General features: G+C 54.3%; 1 protein-coding gene across 1 annotated transcript; it reads right to left on the minus strand.

The window, feature by feature from the left end:
- Positions 1–501: 501 nt before the first annotated feature.
- On the minus strand, positions 502–21,127 carry TEAD3 (TEA domain transcription factor 3). Its single transcript, XM_036239206.1, has 14 exons — positions 19,714–21,127; positions 12,358–12,609; positions 10,295–10,359; positions 6,547–6,609; positions 6,285–6,347; positions 5,432–5,443; positions 4,695–4,832; positions 4,532–4,581; positions 3,891–3,952; positions 3,197–3,330; positions 2,857–3,030; positions 2,514–2,654; positions 2,265–2,417; positions 502–2,074 (listed from the first exon to the last, which is right to left on the minus strand). The coding sequence occupies exons 1-14, from the start codon at positions 19,850–19,852 to the stop codon at positions 1,961–1,963; spliced, it is 1,560 nt and encodes a 519-aa protein (XP_036095099.1). The 5' UTR covers positions 19,853–21,127; the 3' UTR covers positions 502–1,960.
- Positions 21,128–21,640: the final 513 nt, after the last annotated feature.

Below are 21,640 nucleotides of genomic sequence, written 5' to 3' on the forward strand. Positions count from 1 at the left end.
GCTGTGTGAGCACAAAAGGCTTCCCCAATTGGACAAAGCAGGATAAAATCTGGCTTCCCCTGCTAGCAGCTCTCCACTTGGAAGAGCACTCACCATCCCTGAGGCTCTTTCCTCACAAGTAAAGTGAGGACAGGTCAGTGAGAACAGGAGAAATCACTGAAGACCCTGGGGATTCAGCCGGGGGTGGGGGCGGGGCATCTCAGTAATCGTGTAACCTTGAGTAAGTTACTTCACTTAGAGACAAAGTAGCAGAAAGAGCTCAGGGCCAATGCTGGGCACAACTCAGTGCTTAACTCCTGGCAGGAAAGGCTTGGAGAAAGGCTGGAATTGACAAGCTTACATGGGACCCTTGAATCATAACTATTTTGAGTGTGGGTAGGGCTTGTGTACCCCCAGCAGACAGGGCGGGGTGGAGTGAGGTGACACACCAGGACCTAACCTAGGAGCGACCACCTGAAGCTATTTCAGCCCAGAGGTCTGGCACACAACTGGTCACACAACTAACCCACAAACAAATAACTTTAATTTTTTTTTTTTTTGAGCAGGAGCTGGGCTTTGATGGCACCTGCCACAGCCCCACGCCACATTTATGATATAACCCATCACAGCTGTATTTAAAAAATACACAAAAAATATATAATATACATTATAAAACCTAGGTTGGGTTTGGAGGTGGCCTGAGCGATATGCAAACTGTGAGGACCTTCAGGAAGCTCAGGGGTGGGGCAGGGTAAAGAAGGGAAGGGGCACAGTACTTCATATGAAACTCATAAATACCAAGAGGTTGCTGGTGGATAGGCCGAGGCAGCCGAAGGGCCTAGGTGTTGGGAAGGGACGGCAGGGGAAGGGTTAACCTTCAGTCCCAGAACTGGATCTTAGGAGCTGCTCCAGGCAGGGAGACTGAGGAGAGGAAGAACATAAGAGTGGTGCCCCTCAAGGGTTCACCAAACCCAAGTCTTGGGCAAGAGAAACTATCAAAGCCTTTTGCTGCCCCTTGTCCCAGGGCCACGGGTCTGTCCAGAGGCTGGGACTCCATCTTCCTACCTGACCCTCCAGCCAAGTTTTGAGCCTGCAACTGCTCCCAGGGGCCTTCCCCCATCAGAAGGCTGCTGAGGGGTCTTGGCAAAAGATCTGGGCCAGGGCAGCTTGCGGGAGGTGGGCGCAAGAGGCTCCTGAAGCCTCTGGCTGGATTGCGGGCTAATAGAGGGCACCCAACAAGTGCTGAATATCTGCTGCTCCCCTTTCTTGCCTGGTCAAAAGCAGTTGCTCCCCTGTGTCAGGGGCCCCCAACCCAGCTGGCCCTAGCCCCTCCCCTGTGCCCTGGGACTGGTCCCACTGCAGGGAGGTAGTGTAAACCTGGGCTCTGGGGACAGGCAACCTTGGGTGAGCACTCCAATTCTGCCCACAACCCCCACAAGTTCCTTAACTACTCAGAGTCTCAGAACCTCATCTGAGACACCAGGACTCACGCTTGCCTGAGGATGGCATAAGGCACAGAGGGAGCCTGGCACATGGCAGATTCAAAGAACGTGTGGGCCCTCTCTCTTCTTCTTAACCCAACCCCAACTCGACACTCCCCCTTGTGGCCTCTGCATTCCGCCTCCCCTCCATTCCACTTCCACCAGCTGGCACACTCCCCTGAGGGGCCAGTGGCCACACACACCTGACTGAACCCAAAGCTGTCCTCCCATTCACTCAAGGCTGGGCAGAACTGGGTGATGGTGGCTCAGCATCCCAGCCAGGCTGCCCCACCGCTGAGCCCCCCTCTCTTCTCCCACAATTAAAGCGCAGAACAGTGGCAGGGAGTGTGTGTGCTGGGGGTAAGTAGGGAGGCCTCCTGGGTCCTGGGTCTGAGGCCTGGCAGGCAGATGGATCCTCAATCCTGGACCCCTGGGGGTGCCAGGCAGATGTGTGGAAAAGATGTTTGTCCTGGATCCTGGTGGTAGGGGCAGAGAGCATTCTAGTCTTTGACAAGCTTGTAGACATGGTGCTGGGCCCCGTGTTCACTGGTGGAGACTTCAAAGACAAAAGCAATGACGAGGAGGGTCTCCTGGGAGTCACGGCTTGTGACCACCTGGGGGCAGGGCAGGAAGTTTCAGAAGGTCAGGTGGAACAGGGCCAAGGGGTGTGCAGGCTGAGCAGACCCTGCTCCTTTCTGGGGCTCAGTCTCTGTCTCTGAACAATGGGTCTGGCCACCCCCACTTTGAGACCCCTGTGCCTGGCACCCTCCCAGGACCCCCCAAAACTCCTGCTGCCTCTCACACCTGCAGGATGGTGAAGTTCTCCAGGACACTATTCATCATGTACTTCTCGGGCAGGTGCTTCAGCTTGTGGATGAAGTTGATCATGTACTCGCACATGGGCGAGCGGTGGATGCGGTACACGAAGCGCCCGTTCTCCAGCCTGGCGTACTCTGTCTGTGGAGAGCCGTGGGGAAGGCATCACTCAGCCCACCTACTCCTGGCTCCACCACTCCTCCCATCCCCACCTCATCCCCCAGGGCCCCCACTCACCTCCACCTTCTCTACCACCTGCTTGCCAAAGGAGCAGACCTTGGTGGAGACACTGATGGTCATGCTATCGGCTGAGCTGTACTGGGAGCTGACCCCATAGAAGGCTCCCGGGCCCTCCTGGATGGTGCTGTTGAGGTCGGCCTGGAAGGAGAGGTGGGGGTGGCATTAGGTGCTAGAGAGGCCTGAGGGAGGCTTCCTGCCATGCCACATCAGGATCCTAACCAAGGACCCATCTCTGGCACTCTGCTCACAGGCCACAGGGAGAGAGGTGGTCAACAGGGCGGGTCCAGGTGTACTGCACATCCGGGGTGGTTGGGAGCAGAGAGGGATGAGGGTAGCTCACCCAGAACTTGACGAGGAAGAAGGCATTAGGCGGCCCCTTCTCATAGAGCTCCTTCAGTCCACCCTTTTTCTCCGGGAACTTGTCATAGATTTGACGCACATCGACCGCCTCCAGGGGTGGGTCCGAGAAGGCGGGGTTCGTCTGGCCGATGTGCACAAACAGGTGTTTGCTGTACTGTGGGGAGGGCCCAGTACCGGGTCAGGGGAGCACTCAAGTGTGCAGGCCCAGGGGAGCTGCACAAGGACAGAACTTCCCTATGGCTTCCAAATCCCACGACCTTGAGCTGTGGCCCTGGACCACCATGCCAGAGTCTCCCCACGATCGCACCCAAACACATTACCGTGTCAGGGTCTCGCTGCACCTCCATGAAGGCGGAATACTCAAGGAGCCGCAGCCGGGAGGAGGCGATGGTGCGGTCCTGCCACACAGGCACAGAGGCAGCAGCTGGGGGGAGCGGGGCCAAGGGCTCGTAACCTGGAGAACAAGGCGGACTCTCATCTGCATGTGGCCCCACGCCTGCACAGAGCCTTTGTGCAGACTAGAAAACGACGTGCCTTTTGAGTCAGAACACAGGCTGGATTTTGACTCCCCTGCCAGGTGTCCTTGCACAGTGTGTGGTGGCCCTAGTAGTATACATTGGTGAATTTTTTCTTTGTCACTATTAATGTGTGTTCGAACTAAAAACATAGAGAAGTTGAAAGAGAAAAATAAAAATTACCCAGAATCCCAAAACCTAGAGTGAAACTGTTAAGATTTTGGTATATTTCCTTACAAGGAAGTTTAATGCTCTCAGTGGTACTTGTAGCAGAGTTCAGGAAGCTACATTGTAAAAGGTAAGGGGGCTATTTCTGGCTGTCCCAATTCCCCATAGATGCCACCCACTCCTCCCTCCCAGTGCAAACACACACACACACACACACACACACACACACACACACACACACACACACACAGTTGAGTCCCAGCTCTTCCAAGCAGAGGTGCAGGTGCCAGAGGTGGGACTGGTGGTGGTGGCAGTCTCATGGGAAACTTACTGCTGAGCGTCGGCGGCAGGGGTGGCTGGATAGGGTATGCTGGCTGTGCAAAGGGCTTGATGCTGCAGACAGGAGCACAGCCTGGTTAGAGGGTCACCCTCCTCCCCATGTTCCACCTGGCCCAATCACTTGGCGTCTTATTTGGGATCCGAAAAGGGAGCCACCCAGCCTTTCTGTGGAGGCCTAAAAATGCATGCTGACTAACTCACAAGCTTTTTGTTTTCTTCACATTTTAACTTTTGTGAAACCCTGCTGCATCTCACAATTGATGTGTGCATTTAATGTAGCATTTCAACCTCACCCTGAAGAGCTGAGGGTGTATCTCAGGATGAAAGTCATCTGAGAATTAAAAGAACCAAGTATACTCAACAACCTGACTCATTGACTGAGAGGTGGATTTGGAGATTAACTGAGTGAAAAATAATTGAAAGATGGATGACAAGTGGATGAGTGGGTTGATGAATGAACAAATACATGAATGAACAGACAGATGCATTAGATTTCTTACTAGAGCTCTCCATCCCTCTGGTTTTTAATTAAAACTTTGCTCAGCTGTTGCTGGGGCCCAGAGGGGAGGGGAAGTCTAATGTGGCTGCCAAGGGAAAGAAGAGGGTGTGGGTAGGATGTACCACAATACTCACTCCTGAGAGGGTCCAGGCTGCTGTCCCAGGAGAGGGGGACTACTCCAGAACTGCAGAGATGGGACAAAGCACAGGGCTCCCTCAGTATCCTCGCCGCTCACTATAGCCTGGCCCTGAAGGCACTCCCTCACCTCCCAGGACCACCTCCCAGGACCCACTGTACCCGTGAGGAAGTGGAGAAGACGGCCTGGGGCAGAGGGGAGGGAGGGCTAAATTTGTTCTGTAGGACGCTGGCGGAGACAATCTGGGCAGAGGACATGGATGCCATGCTCTGGAGGGCTTTGTCCTTGGAGACCTGGTCCTGGAGAGGAGAGGGATCATGTGAGGCCAGAGACAGGACATGGGCTTGCCTCAGGGACCCCCTCCAAGGCTCTCAGGGCTCTGAGGAGTCCAAGTCTGGATTACAGCCCCAGCTGTGCTGTGTGGGCTAAGGAGGGTCTCAGCCCCAATCTGGGCCTATTTCTTAAGTGTACACCACCCCCCTGACCGCAATCCACAGTAAGAAATAATTTTTATTCCATAACTTTGTATGTACCAAGATATTTTGCCTTACGTATCATGTACTGTCAGATTTTCTATTATATTCCATTAGTGGTTCTCAGAGTATGGTCCATGGACCAATAATACCAGCATCACCTGGAAGCCTGTTAGAAATGCAAATTCTCAAGCCCCAGCTCAGACCTACTGAATCAGAAACTCTGAGGATGAGGTCCAGAAATCTGTCTTCACAGGCCCTCCAGGTGATTCTGATACATACCAAAGTTTAAGAACCATGATACTTCATTAAAAAAAAAAAATTGTTTGCAAACCTACTAAATTGATTTACAATCCATAATTTGAAAATCCTATATCAGGTGTTCTTCCCACAACTTCCACCAGGAGAGGGTCAGTGCTACTTACCAGGTTCATGGCCTGTGAAGGAGAGGGAGAATGGATTAGATGAGGCACAAATGAAGGACATGTGGGTTGTGAGGACATGTCTTTTCACCTCCCTCCACTCAATGCCTACTTGGCTCTCAGCTTCCAAGGAGCCAGGGAACATCAGCAGTAGCTGTGGACCTTCTCCCTGCCCCACTACCACCCAAAGGGAGTGCTTCCCAACTGGGGGGTGCCCTGGATAGGGTAGGATGACAGACAACAGGCTGGAGACCTAAATGGTGAAGCAAGCTGGTACCTCTTGGGTCTGTCCATGTCCTCCAGAGCTGTGTTATAGACATGGAAGGCTGGGATGGGATGCCCAGTTTGCTGGGCAGCTATGGGCAGGGAGAAGAAAATGTAGCCTGCGGGGCCCCTGACAAAGGCCTGAGCCATGAACCGCAGGCTCTGAGAACCTCGGCCACAGAACAGCCAGGATTGAGTGTCCAATGCAAGGAACAGCCATGCCCACCACAATAGCTCTGCCAGCCAATACCCTCCAACGTTTCCTCCCTCCCCACCTGAAGTCCCCATGCAATTAGTAAGGCGCAATTAAGAGGAAGGAGAAAAAGGAAAATGGAGAAGAGAATTGGGCCTTAGTGGCCCCTATATAATCTTCCTCTCCCTCACTGTAGGGCTGGCTGTCCCCTTGGGCTCAGTTTCCAAGGGCTGTGGCCCTGTGTCGCCTGAAGCAGCCTTTGGTCTTCTTGCTGCTGCTTGTGTTTCTGAGACCCCTGTACCCCCAATAGATCCTCAGCCCCCTCCCTACCCCAGGCTGGGGTCAGAGAACATCAACAAGGCTGGGTAGGGCCAGGCCAAGTGGCAAGGGACCCCATACCTTCAGCTTGGACTGAATCTCCCGAGATTTCCGCCTGGCTAGAACCTGCAAGTGGCTAGAGACCTGTAGAGAGAGAGAGAGAAAGAAAAAGAGCAGAAAGAGTGGAAGAAGAGGCAAGAAGAGAGCTTCAGCCAGAAAAGAGGCACAGTGGGGCCAGAGAGCTGGCCGATGCAGAGGCCTGAGCCGTGCAGAGATAGCAGTGGAGGCGCCATGGGTAAGCGGCCGAGGAGGGGCTGGAGGCCCCAGTCAGCGCCCAACGTACCTTGATGCCAACCTGGTACTCCCGCACCTTCTTCCGAGCTAGAACCTGTATGTGGCTGGACACCTAGGGGCCGCCCCGCGCCCAGCCAGAGAGGAAAACACAGACAGTGAGGAGGCACAGCATGGGGTGGCCACAGGCACAGCCTTCATCTCTGGGAACAAACGTAAGTGAGGGAAACTGTGGGGATCCTGTGGGCAGACACTCCTCGGCCCTGCCAGTCTGCTCTCCTCTTGGCCCTGTCTTTATCAAGGCCTATAGTGGCTTCTAGGATCACCACGTACAGTTACTGAACAAAAGTACCTGGCCCAGTGAGGGCTAAAATCCAGTTCAAGCTCTGCTGGCCAAGCTATGTGCCCTGATGTAGGGCTGTATCTAACCTAGAGAAAGGATATCTTTTCATTTTCCCCGAAAGGGGTGACCTTTTTCTCCCTGGTATCCTTAAAGGAGATACATTCTTCTAATTGGCACCACAGAGGCTAGCGATGGCCATGATATTCCTGCTGGCCAACGGATTATACATTTGGCCATATCTTCTACGAAAGAGCTCTCCTGTACTATTGTCTAAGTCCTCCTGTGAACCCCAACAGCTTGCCAGCCTATAAAACTAGGCCTGGTCCTACTCCTGCTTCATTCATGCAGCTTCTTTCCCCAACACACCTTCCTTCTTCTTGGACTAGTAAATGGCAGTATACACACACAGTAGATGCTCTTAATTGCATTTCTTCTCTAGTACCTCCTCCCTGAAGCGTCCCTCTCCTGGCAAACAAGAGCTAATCACGGTCTGGATGTCTATACTACGGGGCTTACCAAACAGACCCTTGAGCCCCAGAGAACATAAAGGTCACTGTTTCCCCCATGCAACACAAGGGAACCCGTGGCTCCTCTAGGCTGCTTCACACTTTCCTCATCAGTAATTGCTATTGGCTTTCTTTGCAAGTTGTTTTTTATCCCCACAAAGAAACAATTTCCTTTTCTTTTCAATCAGAGACTGAAAGTTACAATGTATGTGATGCTCGGAGGTGTGTGTGTGGGGGGATACTACTTGGTTAGGACCCAGGCCAATGCTCCTCATACTGCTTCATACTGCACAGGAATCATACATACATCCAGCAAGATTACTGATCACGTCATGACAGTAACTGACATTTACTGAGCGCATCTATTGTTCTCAACGCTTTACTCATACCAACTCATCTGATCTTTATAGCAACACTAAGAAGTTGATACTAATATTTCAGATTTACAGATGATGAAATCAAAGCACAGAGAGGTTAAGCAGCTTATCTAAGGTCACACAGCTGGAGGTTAGAGCTGGGATTTGAACCCAGGTGGCATGACTGAAGAGTCCACTTGCTCTACCACCGAGCTATGCTACCAGGACTCTTGTAGACCCTTAGCAGAGTGCCACCTTCAAGTAGCCAACTCTTGTGACAGTTGAAAGTCATATAGGATTTAATCTTAATGTCATATTTAGCTGTTTTTTTCAATATGGAGGCATTGTACTTGCTACTAATTGCTGTAAATATCTGTAAACAAAACAAAACAAAACAAAACACAAAAAGAACCTAAAACAGCATTTCTAAAACCAAGAGTAAAATAAAAACTACCGAAACAACTTTGCCTCTTGGCTACTTGTTCTTTGTGACCCATAAAGTCATGGTTTGTCCTCACCATCATTGGATGGGTCCTCTTTTAAGGAGATATTAGATATCAGAGTTCTTAGAAAAAACAGAGGACTACCACCCACACGAAATGACAAGGGCCAATGGTTTTTTAAATTCTGAGCTTGCTGACAGCTGGTTTCATTTTTTTTTATAATTTTATAGTTAAAATAAAACCTCGTTGACCAGATACCCTGCATGGGAAACCTGGCCAAGAGCAGGTATAATGCCAGGCCCAAAATGAAGAGGCTCTGCTACCCTCCCTGGTCAAAGCATTGGAGTGTAAAGATCCCTCAGCCCCTTCTCACTCTGAAAAAGGTTCCTATAAACATCTTTTGGGTGAAGCAAGACACACTGATACAGTGCCTTCTCTTGTACCTGGGATGGCTTTCTGTTTATAATGACAGTAATAATAAGAGTAATGGCAGCGGCAAGTCCTTGTACAGTGCTTACTCTGGTCTAAAAGTCTTCACATATTAGCTAATCTAATGGATGAGGAACAGAGGCTGGGAGGTGAAGTGCCTCCTCCCCGCAGGTAGTAGAGCACATATTTGAACCCAGAGATCTGATCAGTAAGTGTTCCTCCTGCAGTCCCAGGCCAGCGAACAGGGCCCTTGACCATCTGGTTCCCTACTAGAACATAGTAGTAGCTCAGTAATGTACTAAATGAATAAATACTGTGTAACATGAGCTGGCTAGGGAGAGTGGGTAATAAATGCCTGAACAAATGAGGGAGCGTTTCTGCTCCCACAGCTGGTGGGTGGACTCAGAATCTTCCTTTGAGACAGTGGTATGGGACAGGTCAGCCTTGTGATATGCATGCATGGGGATCCGGGGAGGTGGATGCAAGGTACAAATTCCATCCAGATCCCAGGGAGGTTGGGAAGACTGAGGGTCAGAGGCACCCTCCATTCTTCCAGGTACCTGCCTCCAGCCTACCTCTCTCCTAGACACCCCATGTGCAACCCACCCCAACTGCCTGCCTGTCACCACACTGCTACCCTCTTTGGACTGTAAGCCACCCAATCATCTCTCAAGTCAACAAATTTTCCCTATCCCCACCACTATTACCCTTTCTACTGCCACTACCCAGGCCACCAGTGCTGTTGATCTAGGTCCCTAATCCATTGCTTTACTGCTCCAGGCCTGGGCCAACATTCCTCGAGAGCTGCTACCAGCCACTCCCTGCTCTATTATCCCTTCATGGCCCCCAGCTGCCCCCAGGGAAAACCTGTCCCTCAGGCCTCCAGCCAAATCTCCCACCAAAGGCCCTCGGCACTTCATCCCACCCTCCCTCCCTCCACCACCCCACCCCACCCCACCCAGCCCAAGTGGCTGACTGAAGGTTCTTTCTTGCCTATTGGCTTGGATCTTGGATCCACTACCTACCAGCCAAGGGACCTCGGGGAAGTTACTTAAATTCCCTATGCCTCAGTTTCCTCATCTGTAAAATGGACATAATTACTGTATCTATCTTGTAAGGTTGCTGTGAGGATCAAATAAATTAATATCAAGTTAGCTTTGAATTCACAATAATTATTTATATATCTTCAGCCTGGAAGAATCCCCTCCCTTTTTTTCTGCTTGGCTAAATCTTATTCCTTCTTAAAAATGCATCCTGAGTGTCACCTTCTCTAGGAAGCCTTCCTCGCTCTCCCTCTTCCCTCCCCCTGGCCCCCTGCCTGGTCAGGGTTAGATGCTTGTTAGACGGCACACACCCCATCTCAGCCATGCCACCCGGCTCTGCCCTCTTCCATCCAACCATCTGTCTCCCTGACTGGTCAGTGGGCCTCTCAGGGCAGTGAGCATGCAGCTGCCACAGCTGCCCTGTGGGACTTTCCTGTGATCACTGAAGCAAAGGCCTTGGGTGGGGTGGTGGGTGGTCAGAGAGGACAGTGGGAAGAGTGATGGAGCAGCTTGAGGGGCTGTGACATCACTAGGCGGGGGCAGGGGAGCAGGCTGGGTGAAGGGGCAGCTCTGAGGAGGTGGGCAGGGCAGTGGGATAGCTCTGGACAGAAAGGGGTTGCAGGAGGCAGCTGAGAGAATGTGTGTGTGCAGAGGGGCCACAATGTAAATAGTCTCTTTACCTGTTTTCTTGTCCGAGTCTTCCCTGTTCTCAATTTAATATAGCGTGCGATCAACTCATTCCGACCTAGATTGGGTGAGAGAAAAAGTGAGGAGTGGGCAAAGTGGGGGGCCGGTGGATGGAGACCACCGCACCAGCTGGGAACCACACAAGGCACCTCCCCCAAACACTGCTCCTCTGTTCCCTCCCCACACTCTTTACTCTGACCCCACCCTCAGGGACACAAGCAGGGCGACAAGGGCAACAAGGGTGGTGAGGAAGTCCCAAGTGCTCCCCCTACTGCCTCCAGAGGTGGGGGTGCGGTCTGCTCATTGGGGGAGGGGTGAGTGGGGGCAGCAGAGTAGGAGGAGGAAGGTGGAACAATGTCAGGTTTCCCTGCAGACAGACAGGGGCAGGTGTGGCCCAGGGGCAGCAGGGCAGCTGGGTCCCTCACTCCCAGCCCCTAGCAGTGCTTCCTTCTTCCAGGGCTTGCCACCAGCTCCAAATCTCTGAGTGCGTGTGTTCGTGTGTGAGACCTGTCCCAGGCAGCAGACGTTTCTGTTAATATTGCCATGTGTGTCTGAGAGCTCTAGAATGGTTCCTGTCCTAGCTGTCCTTGACATGAGGAAGGACCCTGGACAAGTCCCTTCCCTTCTCTGGTGAAATAGGCAGGAAGGACCAGATGGTCTCCAGCACACCTCCTACGCTGATAGCTTGTGTTAAGATGTGTCACCGAGCATGTCACTGTGCCCTTGAGCCTGTCACCCCCATGTCAGCAGTTACAAGTATCTCTCCCGCCCTATGAGAGAGCTCGGCTGCTTGTCTTGGGGTGGGGGGCTCTGCTCAGCACCATGGACCCTCTGAGGGCCCAGAAGCTGGCCAGTGTCCAGGGGGCTTGTCCCCGGGAGAGGGGTGCTTGGGACCCGTAGCTAAGCATATCTCGGCATCCTCCGGGTGGATACCTCTTACCCCCAAATCCAGGCCCCCTGCCCCCTAACCTCACAGCCTCCCCACATTCTCCAAATTCCTCTTCAATGACAGAACCAGCCCCACTGCTCCTCCCTTCCTGCCTGCCCCTCTCCACCCCACTCCCTCCGCCCTATCTAAAAATACCCTGTGGGGCTGCCCCAGCCATCTGGGAGGTGGCAGTTGGGGCAGGCAGCCCCCGCCCTATGGAAGGCATCCTGGAACATCTGCCTGCCCCATGAGTGGTGCTCTGGTGCTAGGGGTAGGTGTGAAAAGAGGATGGGGGCAGAGGACATGGGGCACCCCTTACCACTCGGCCCAGCTGTCTCCTTCCTACACCCACCATGGTACTGGATGCTGAGATAGGACAAGCTGAGGGCCTGCCTCAGTCAACCACAGGCTGTCAGCGAGGGTTGGAGGGAGCTGGCAAAGAGCCAGGCCCAGAAGGGCTGAGTTATCCCAAAAATGCAGCTCTGGGAGAGCCCTCTCAGGGCTGGACAAGAGGCGACACTCCCTTCTGGAGGCAGGAGGTGGGCAAGGTGGCAAAGAGAGGGGCCAGAGAAACAAGAGAGATTTGGGAGGGGGTCTGAGGAATGAACGAGTCTCTCTAGCTTCCTTCCCAATACAGGCCCTTGTCACACTGTGGCTTACCTTGCAGCCCTCTCCTCCCCCAAGCAATGGAAAGAACTCACCAGTGGGAAACCCTGCTCTGTGCTGGGACTCCCGCCCCAGGTCTCACTCCTCGGGCTCCCCGACATCCTCCCAGGGGAAGGACCCTCTCTCAGGCCTAGCCTGGAGCACACTGGACTGACCCAGTTTCCCAGGCCCACTGAGTCGCTGTGAAACCTCCAGGCCAGCAGGGGGGAGGAGAGGAGAAGCAGATGGGGGTGTCAAGGGCTGAGCTCTCGAGAGCTCTCGCTGGTGGAGGGGGCAAGCCTGTTTATGAGGAGGATCCAGACACACAGGCTTGCACGCCCAGACTCGCCCATGGCGGGCTGGCGGCCTCAAGACTTGGCCAAACCGGTTGGGTGAGGGGGCAGAGAGCAGGGGGAGGGGCCTGGGGAGGCCAGGCTGCCTCCCCCAGTCCTGTCCAGTGTCCCTGTGCCTTCCCACACGCACCATACATCTTGCCCTCGTCTGACAGGATGATCTTGCGGCGGCCGCAGGGTGGGTAGATGGCCAGGGCCTCCTGGAAGCTCTGCTCGATGTCCGGGCTCCACACTCCCTCCGCATCGTTGTCCAGCCCCTTGTCCAGGCCCTCGGGCCCATCCTCCCGGGCCTCCCCGGGGCTGCTGCTGGCGTTCCAGCTGTTGGACGCTATTGTGCTGGTTACTCTGGGCTCTGGGCCTGAGCCCACGGGGCAGCCTGAGCCTGGGGGGCAGATACAGAGGAGTAAAGGCAGGTGCTCTGGGTGGGATAGAGGTAACCAGAAGTTAAGCTTATTCAGTGCTGTGCGACCTTGGATGAATTACTTCAGCTCTTCAACCCCTAGTCCCGTAAAAAGAGGAAAGGGTCTCCTTGAGGTTGTGAGGATTAAAATTGAATGAGATCATAACAAAGCGCCAACCACAATGCCTTGCTCACGGCGCTCACTATAGCACTGGTTGCGATCAATAACAACAATGCCTTATATCCACGCAGCACTTCTTTGAGGGAAAAGGACTTTCATAGTCATTCAATCCCCAAATCTAAGGCAGGGAGGGTAAAGAGTAATGCCCATTATTCAGACGAGGACAACTGAGGCACACTAGGTCAGCCAGCTGTCAAAGGCATATGATGAACAAAGAGAAGAGGAACACAAGGGGCAAGGCCTGGCACTTCTGTAGCTCTCAGAGGGGCTCCTTGGCTCTTACTCTGCTAGCTCCTCCTTCCTGTCATCTGGATCCCCAACGAGGGACACTCGACCCCTCATTCTCCCTGCAGCGCAAATGCAACCCTGCTGAGGACCTGCTGTGGAATCCAAAAGATAACTCTAGAGAACCCTGCCAAGGAATCTAAACGTAAGGCAGGAAGTGCCCCAGGAATTGCAAGAGACACTGGCTGGCAAGGGAGCAGCTGAGAAGGTGCCTGCCTGGCCAACAGCCTTGCTCAACCCCACCCGCTCCTCCATCCCACTTCCTGTTCCCGTACCTCTTGGCCCTACAGCAGCCCATAAACCACCCACATGCCGGCCCCTGCCCTGGCCCACATCACGGATGGGCCAGGGCTCTGAAAACTCTGAGTTCCCTCCACACGCAAGGCTAGTTTATTTAGACCACACCCAGCAGGTCCCCCAACACACTCAGCTCCAAGTCCCCCGCTTTAGCCTAAGAATCTGCATGCCCAATGTATACCAGAGTCCTGGAAGCCTCAGAGGCCAAGAGGGTTAGATTCTGGGACTTTGCTCTGGGCTTCAGGGAAAGTAGGGGCAGGTCTTTCCCCTTAATCAGGAATCCCATCTCCTGTAGAATGGGTGGGGGTTCTCCCTGGGGGGCCACTTGTTTGCTTAGGGAGGCTTGAAGGGGATGGGGAGTGACATGGGATGGGGAGGGCCTGGAGAGCCTCAATATCAGCTGGGTATATTGTTTTAGACTTAACATTACTACTATTGACAGCACCTGCCATATGACAGGCACTGTGCTGGGATTTTACACACGCTGACTCATTTAATCCTCAGAGTAACCTATGGGGTATATACTATTATTATTCCCACTTTACAGATGAGGAAACCAAGGAACAGAGAAGCTAAGCAAATTGCTCAAGGACACACAGCTAGTTAAGTGCTAGAGCTAGGTTCCGAACCCAGGCAATCTGGCTTCAGTCTCTTAACCAAGGGGATGGGGCTGAGAAGCTCCATCACCTATAGTGAGAAAGGTGAGAAAGGCGGTCCAGCTGTCACAGCAACCACCCTGATCTGCCCAGTGGGGTCCAGACAAAGGGGCCCTCCTTAGCCCAAGTGGCTGGAGCAACTTCAAGGACCCCAGCACTGTGGTAGACCTTTTGGTGAGCCCTCTAAGACCACTAGGAATAGCTCCCACACCAAAGGGCCTCTAGGGAGAGAGGAAGCCATGCTCTTGACAGGTCAGGCAGATTGACTCATCTACTCCTGCTTGTCTCTACCCCAGGGAGCTGTATATCCATCTCTATCCTCTTTTCAATCCCAAGGCCAAGCTTTTGGAATAAAAATGTGAGAGAGCAGGGACTCTGCGGGACCCAGTGACTCTTATATTGAGGAAGTTGGGATACAGGGCTTGCCCCCAGGTCTGACACACCACAAGCTGTCAGAGGAGAGGCAGAAGAGGGAGGACAGTGAGCTAAGACCCCTCCCAACAGAGTCCTCAACCCATTTCCCCTAAACCCTTTCCTGTGGCCTCCCTCAGAGGGAGCCCAGAGCATGGGGGGATCCTGGCAGCCTGACTTTTGAAAGCAACTTTGCTGCCTCCCCCAAGTCTCTGCTTGCCTCCCCTCATCTAGGCAGTGGCCCCCCTTCTTGGGGTGATGTCAGTCCTGCCCCGCCCCCCGCAGGAGCACTGTGGCCAAATATGGCGAACACAGCAGTGCTTGGGAGCTGGGACAGACTGGGGGGGCGGGGCAGCCCCTGGCTTGGACTGCTGGCAGCTGGTGAGGGGGAGGGGAGCCAGGGGGCAGCTACAAGGACAGTCAGAGAGAAAAGTGGGACCCCCATCCCTTCCGCTGGCTCAGGGGCTCATGCAAGACTCACTTTCTAGGAACTCTAGTGTGGGCAGAGCCACCAATACAGGAGCACACAGGTGACCCCTGCCCCACACAGCCATGCACAGGAGCACATGTGTGCAGGTATGCTGTGTGGGTGACCAGGTGACACCCACATTGGCAATGGTGGGCCCACAGCTGCACCAGGCTAGGACTGAACTGGGGTCTCTGTCCTATACACTCTAGAGGAAGTCGGTGAGAGACTGGTCTGGCAGCTCTGGTCTTCCCAGAGTTACTGCTGTGGGATCAGGGCAGAAACTAGTGTGTGCCCACCTGCCTCTCCTTAGACCCCCAAACACTGGGATCCAGCCTGGGATGAAGGAGGAAGCCATGGGCTCCTCAGACAGCTGCAGGGCTGAACTGAGGCAAACGTGAGACTCAGCCTTGGTGGAGGAGGAGGACACTAGGGAGCTGCCTGGGGTGAGAGGGCACGCCCCCTGGGGCGGCAGCCTCAGCCCAGGATAGGATCTCATCTGCCCTGTACAGAGAGGGGTCGGGAGGGGTGGCGAGTTCCCCCCAACCCCGCCCCCAGCTCCCTAGTGACTTGCTTGCCCAGGTGTGTAAAACCTCTGTCTTGCTGAGGGGTGGGAGAGAGGAAGAAAGACCCAAGTGAGGGGCAGGGGAGTAGAGCTTCAGACAAACAGGAGGAGGGCAAGAGGGAGATGGTGTGCGGGAGAGTTGGGGGTAGGCTAAATAAAGGAGCGGTTAAAAGGAGCAGTAAGAGGAAAGATCAGTAAATTCAGATACAGTCAGGCAAGGAGGGAGGGGTTGGAGGGAGAGAAGGGTGAGGGGGAAGGGAGGAAGAGAGAGAGAGAATGCATGTAAGAAAGAGCCAGAGAGAGCATGTGCAAATGACAGAAAGACCCAGAGACCAGGGCAGACCCAGAAAGAAGGAAAGCCGTTGTAGGGATCTCGGGTCAGCCACAACAGGGGCATGCCCATTCCTGTCCCATCTGCTCTCCCACCTCCTCACAGATGACCTCTCATCTCCCTCTGCAGAAGCCCACAGGCGACAGGCGGTGGACCTCCTATATTATATGGTCTCATCTGCCTTTACACGCAGTCTGATCAGCCACACCTGCTTCCCCTCTCCCAGGGCCTTCAGCGGTCAGAAGGTGCCTCTGGGTGATGGCAGAGATGGGAGCTAGGAGGCCGGGTGAGCAGGCTTTGGGGCCCTCAGGGAGGAAAGCGACACCTTGCTGCCCACTCCTCACCCTGGGGCCAGGCCTGCTGAAATAACTGGTTGGACAGCTCCAAGGATAGAGGCCAGATTTGGGCGGGTTCAGAAGCCCTAGCCCCCCACCCCCATAAGCCCCTCCTCAGCCTCCAGACCACTCTCCCTTTCAAGGTTGGAGGACAGGCCTGAAACTTGGGCTCCCCCAAAGTCTCTGCCCTGGTGGGGAATGCAGACAAGGCAAGTCCAGGCAGGTGCCCCCCAAAACACACTCTTATCCCTACCACTGTAAAGCCCCACTGGGAGGACAAACAGCCTGGTGACTCTACTGGGTCTAGCAGACAGCAGCTGTCCACTCTTGCAGCGACCCCAGCCCCCAAAGTACTCTCACTTTGAGTGATGACTCAAAAATGTGGGAAGATTAGTGAAATCAGTAGTTCTGTCCAGAATACCGCCCCCAAACCTGGGCTGGGCTGGCCAGCCAGGGGGTTGATGATGGGGAGGGTAGCTGATGCCGGCTAAGGGAGCCTCCCCACCCCCTCTGCCTTTCTCCCTCTCCTCCCCACCAGCCCCCACAGCAGGGCCAGCTGTTCTCCAGCTGCCAGAGGCTCCCACCCTAGAAGTGGCCCTGCTTTTGTTGGGACCAGAGAGAAGAACAACGGGATCCTCCCCCACCTCCCGTCCAAGGACCCCTGAGGGACCCTGCCTGGTGGCCACACCCTGCCAGGCTGGGGAGGGAACCATACCCTCTTCCCTGGAGTAGGGTCGGGATTTTTACAGGCGGAAACAATTTGCAGAGCCCACTAGGAGGGAGGTGGGGGCCTCCTCCTGTCTCCCCCGCTCATTAATGTGCTTCCAATTTGGGAATCAAGACTGTGCCGCACGCCCCCATACTCAGGGCACAGGCTTCTCAGGGAGTAGAGGGGCTGGCCAGCCCCCCAGACTTCTTTCTTCAAAGCTCCTCCTCACTGTCAGCATGCACCCCACCCCAAGCAGTTGTAGGAGGGTGGGAGGGTAAAGACTCAGAGCCCTCAAACCTCTTGCAGAAAGAAAAGGCCGGGTTCCCAGACCTCCCTTCACCCCTACACCATGAGATTCTGTCCTGTCTCCTCATCTTATCTCAGACCAGTGAAGGCCAGGTATCTGAGTTGGTGGGGACAGAAATGCAGTTAATGGGCAACTTGGGAAACAGGGTTCCACAGTTCTCTATTAACATGTCGGCGCCTCCACTCCCACCAGCCTGCCTCAACTCAAGCCCCTTGTACTCTGTCACAGTCACTCAATGAATCCCTCCATCACGAGTCACGATGTCATCTATAAACACACAGGCTTTCTCTGGGCTCCTTCTCTCTCTCTTACACACACAATCCTCTTCACAGACACTGTCTTGCACATTCACTATTACACGTATCTCTCCTCTGTTTTTTTTTTTTTTAATTTTATTGTGAGGAAATACACATAACATTAAATCTATTATTTTAGCCAGTTTTAAGTGGCATTAAGTACATTCCTTGTTGTTTTTAACAGTTGCTTTTCATGGTCCCCCATACAGACACCACATGCATCAGGGTCACAAGGCCCCCAAATTAGTCACACACAGTATCCCACTCTGTATCTGGCGCAGCCTGAAGGATGTCGCCCACACTGCCCTACAGTCCCAAACAATCTCAGCTAGTGACCACCCACAGAGGCAGTCTCAGTCACACCCCACAGTTTCTCTTACACGCAGCGCACACATGCAGTTTCTTTCCTGTGCTCAGTTTCACCCCACACACCTTATTTCACACTCAGCTTATCACAACAGCTTCTCAGCACACTTATAGTGTATTGGATATAGTCTACCATGTCACAGTGGTTTCTCCCTTACACACATGCACGCACACACACGCCGTATTGTCATAGCTTTTCTCAAACATAGTGTCATATACGGTCACACACACAGATCCCCAGAGTTTCGATAAACCTGAGGTCATCTCATATGCTGTTCACACACATGCAGCATCATGAGTAGTCACGCCGCAGCATCATATGTCACGGAGAATGTCATTCTTTCCACTTCTGACACACACAGCATCATACAACTGCAGTGTCCCTCACACATGCAGAGCGTCAAAATCCCAACCGGTATCAGACACAGGCTCATACTGATGGTTTGATAGGCTCACACTGATATGTCTTTCATAAACACATATCACACAAACTGTGTGACGGCCATTCACACAGTTGCACACTAAGAACATCATTCAGTTTTTCTCACGCATGTGCTGTATCAGTCATACACAGAGACTGTCACTTTCTTTCACACGCATAAATGTTAAAAAGTCACAATGTCACATACAGTTTCTCTCGTGTGTCTGTCCAGCCTCACATGCAGTCACACACACAAACTGGTTTTCCCTGGTTGTCTCTCACACACATATCCATCCCACACACAGTTTCACCCACACGGAATGTCCCACTCGGTTCCTCTCACACACATCCAGCGTCACACACAGTTGCACTCTCATTTCCCTCTATCACTTCCTGTCCTTTCAGGCCTGGCAGGGAGTACAGGAAACAATCAGCACTCTAGGAAACCTCAAAGGCTGAAGCTTTTGGGATCCGCAGAGTGATAGGATTCTCTGGCCCATGCCTACAGCCTCCTTCGGGACCCCGAGAGAACAGGCAGAGCCCTCTCCCATCCAGTGTCCTTCCTGGAGGGGCGGCACCTCTCTTGCAGACACCTCTAGGTTTGTACACCAGGAGGGAGGGGAGGGCAAGGCAAGGCCATGGGGATAGAGCCAAGTGTGATCAGTTGACCTCTGCTCCAGCTCTGACCAGAGAAGTTCCTGCCATGGCCCCAGGGCTGCCCCTGAGGTCCACGGAGACCTGAGTCCTCAAGGCCACCCCTGGGACCCAACAGCTTCTGCAGCTCCCACGTGGGAAGAAAGGAGTGTGATCTCTGAACCACCTCCACAGAAAGCTGCAGCATATAGAGCCATCATGGCTCCCCAGCTCCCTGTGGCCTAGCACCACTAGCTTTTTTCCTGCTCTCCTCACTGTGAGTAGAGCCCTCTGCTCCTCTCTCCTTCCTGAGAAGGTGGGCAGGGCTGGCAGCTTTGGTACACTTCCAGCTTAGCACTCAGCCCCGAGAGGGGTCTGGGAGTCAGGCAGGGGGGCCCGCCATCCAAGTGGCCTCTGAACACCATTCATCTCATCTAGCTTTGCCGGATCTACCATCACTTCAGAGGGCAAATTCCCCAACTCCACCTGGCCTCCCCGTCCCTCGACGCCTGCTGCCTGCAACTTTTTCAGCCACACTCACCTGGTTTCGTTACTCCTCAGCCACCCCCTAGTCTGTTCTCACTTTCTTCCTTAGACCACTGGATCACCCACTCACTTCTCCACACCCCATCAGGTTCAGGTTCCATAAAGACAGGAGAAGGAAGGCCAACTGTCTAGGAGACAGAGACTCTGGGAGAAGCTCAGACAAAAGAGACCTGAGAAGTCATTTATTCCAAGCAGGGAAACTGAGGCCCAAAGAAAGAGGCCCACCGAGATGACACAGCTGATTAAAGGTCCAGCTGGGAACAGATCTCTAATTTCTTTACCTCTTCTTTTGCTGTTTCCTTCTGGTTTTAATATTTCCTCAACTGGAAGGATGTACCAGGGTTTACAAACCTGAGGGTAAGGGTGGGAGCAGGGCTCAAGACACATACACACGGCTCTGTCCTGCCAATCACTGACCATCCTACTCAGTCATTCCAAAGCCCAGATGCACTAATTAACATTAATTACTGTTCCTTCCCTATGGGACTGGGGGAATGCCCAAGCAGTTGAGATTCCTATGGAGGAGGGGGCAACTGGGGTCCATGAAGTCACCTTCACCAGATGTCCTATTTTCTAGATGATACATCTGTCCATCCCCTGCCCACAGGGTCAGCAGGAATCCAGAAGACCACAAGGATCCAGAAACATGTCTTGGGGCGGTACCCTTGGAAAAAGAGCTACGAAAATCTGGAAGGGAAGAGGACATAATTTCCCCAAATCTCCAACTTTTGGGTATTTTGAATTTCTCTCCTTTCCCCAGGCTACCCTTAGCATTCCAGTCAAGGAGGTGTCTGCACTGGGGTGGAACGTGTACACAGACCAGGCCAAAGGAGATGGGACACATAGCTGCCACCGGCACCAGCCCCTCTGGGCTGTGTCCAGCCCCCACCCCCATCCCCTGATCTCCTGGGCTACAAGTCCAGGCCTGACCTGGTTCTGCCTCTACCTAGAGAGAGGAAAGACACAGAGGGAGGTGCCCCCTGAGAAGCCCTCCCCCAGGGCTCATTCCCCCTTGTCCAGAAAGAATCTCTCAGATCTGGATCAGAGCCCATCTCCCAGAAAAGTGACAGAGTGGGGTCTCAATGACGGAGCCTGGCTAGGCTGGAAACCAAATGCAGACAGGCACTCTAGCCGTCCTTCCCCAGGCAGGAGTAAAGGGCATGACAGACAATGGTGGTGGTGGAGGTGGTGGTGGGTACAAGCTGCCTTCAAACCTTCTAAAGTTTAAACAAGGGCTCTGAGAAAGTGTGGCAAAGAGAAGGCCCCAAATCCAGCCCCCTTTGGAGTTGGGCTCATAGCGTCAGGGCTGGAACGCCGAACCTCCACCCCGACACAGGCAGCATAACTGGATAAAACTTAAGCCCCTGCCTCTCAGGGGGCACACGCCCTGGGCACGCAGCTTTGCTCCCGGACAGCCTCCACAACCCAGCGAAGCCGTGGGCACCGCGCGCAGGAGCCGGCCTGGGCGCCGAGAGGCCCGGCCCGAGGCCTGCGTGGAGCTGGGGCCAGGCGGGCTCCGGGAGAGAGCCAGCCGGGAGTCCAAAGGGCGGCAGGGCCCGGGACTGGGCGCCCCGGGTAATGAGCTCCCCTGTGGCAGGCCTCCCCAAGTCGAGCGGCCCCCAGACCGCTGGTTTGACATCCCAAACGCGGACGTTGGGACAGGCGATGGCACCGGGGACAATCTCCCGGCTCCCCTACCTCCTGTGACCAACTCATACCGGTCGCGGGAGGGGGGGCGGTGGGAGGGGTGGGCGGGGCTTCCCGGAGAGCTCTCCCCCCCTCTTTCCCTCTAAACTTCCCGGCACCCAAATCCGGGGCTCCGGCTGAGGCTGGACAATAGCTCGGGGACCCAGCCCCAGTCAAGTGCGTCCCCCCCCAATCCATAACCAACCAGCCAACCAAACCACCTCTCCCAGCCTGGCCTCCTCCCAGCGTCCGCCGGGCTTACCTGGTCCGAGCTCGCGGGGGCGCTCCGACCGGGCCGCTCCGCGGGGCCCGAGGGAGCTGAGAGGGGGGCCGGGGAAGGGGGGTCGTGGGGAGGGGGCTGGCCGGAATGTGCGGAATGAGCTGGGCAGGAGCGGGAGGCGCCGGGCGCGGAGGAGGGAGTGAGCGGGACGGAAAGTTTGTGTTGAGGAGCCCGGCGGGGGGTGGGGGCTGCGGGGAAGGAGGGGGCGGGGCGCGCAGGGGGCGGGCACCGGTTGGGAGGGG

The sequence above is a fragment of the Rousettus aegyptiacus genome, unplaced genomic scaffold (assembly GCF_014176215.1).
Source record: "Rousettus aegyptiacus isolate mRouAeg1 unplaced genomic scaffold, mRouAeg1.p scaffold_m13_p_1, whole genome shotgun sequence".
Taxonomy (NCBI): Eukaryota; Metazoa; Chordata; class Mammalia; order Chiroptera; family Pteropodidae; genus Rousettus; species Rousettus aegyptiacus.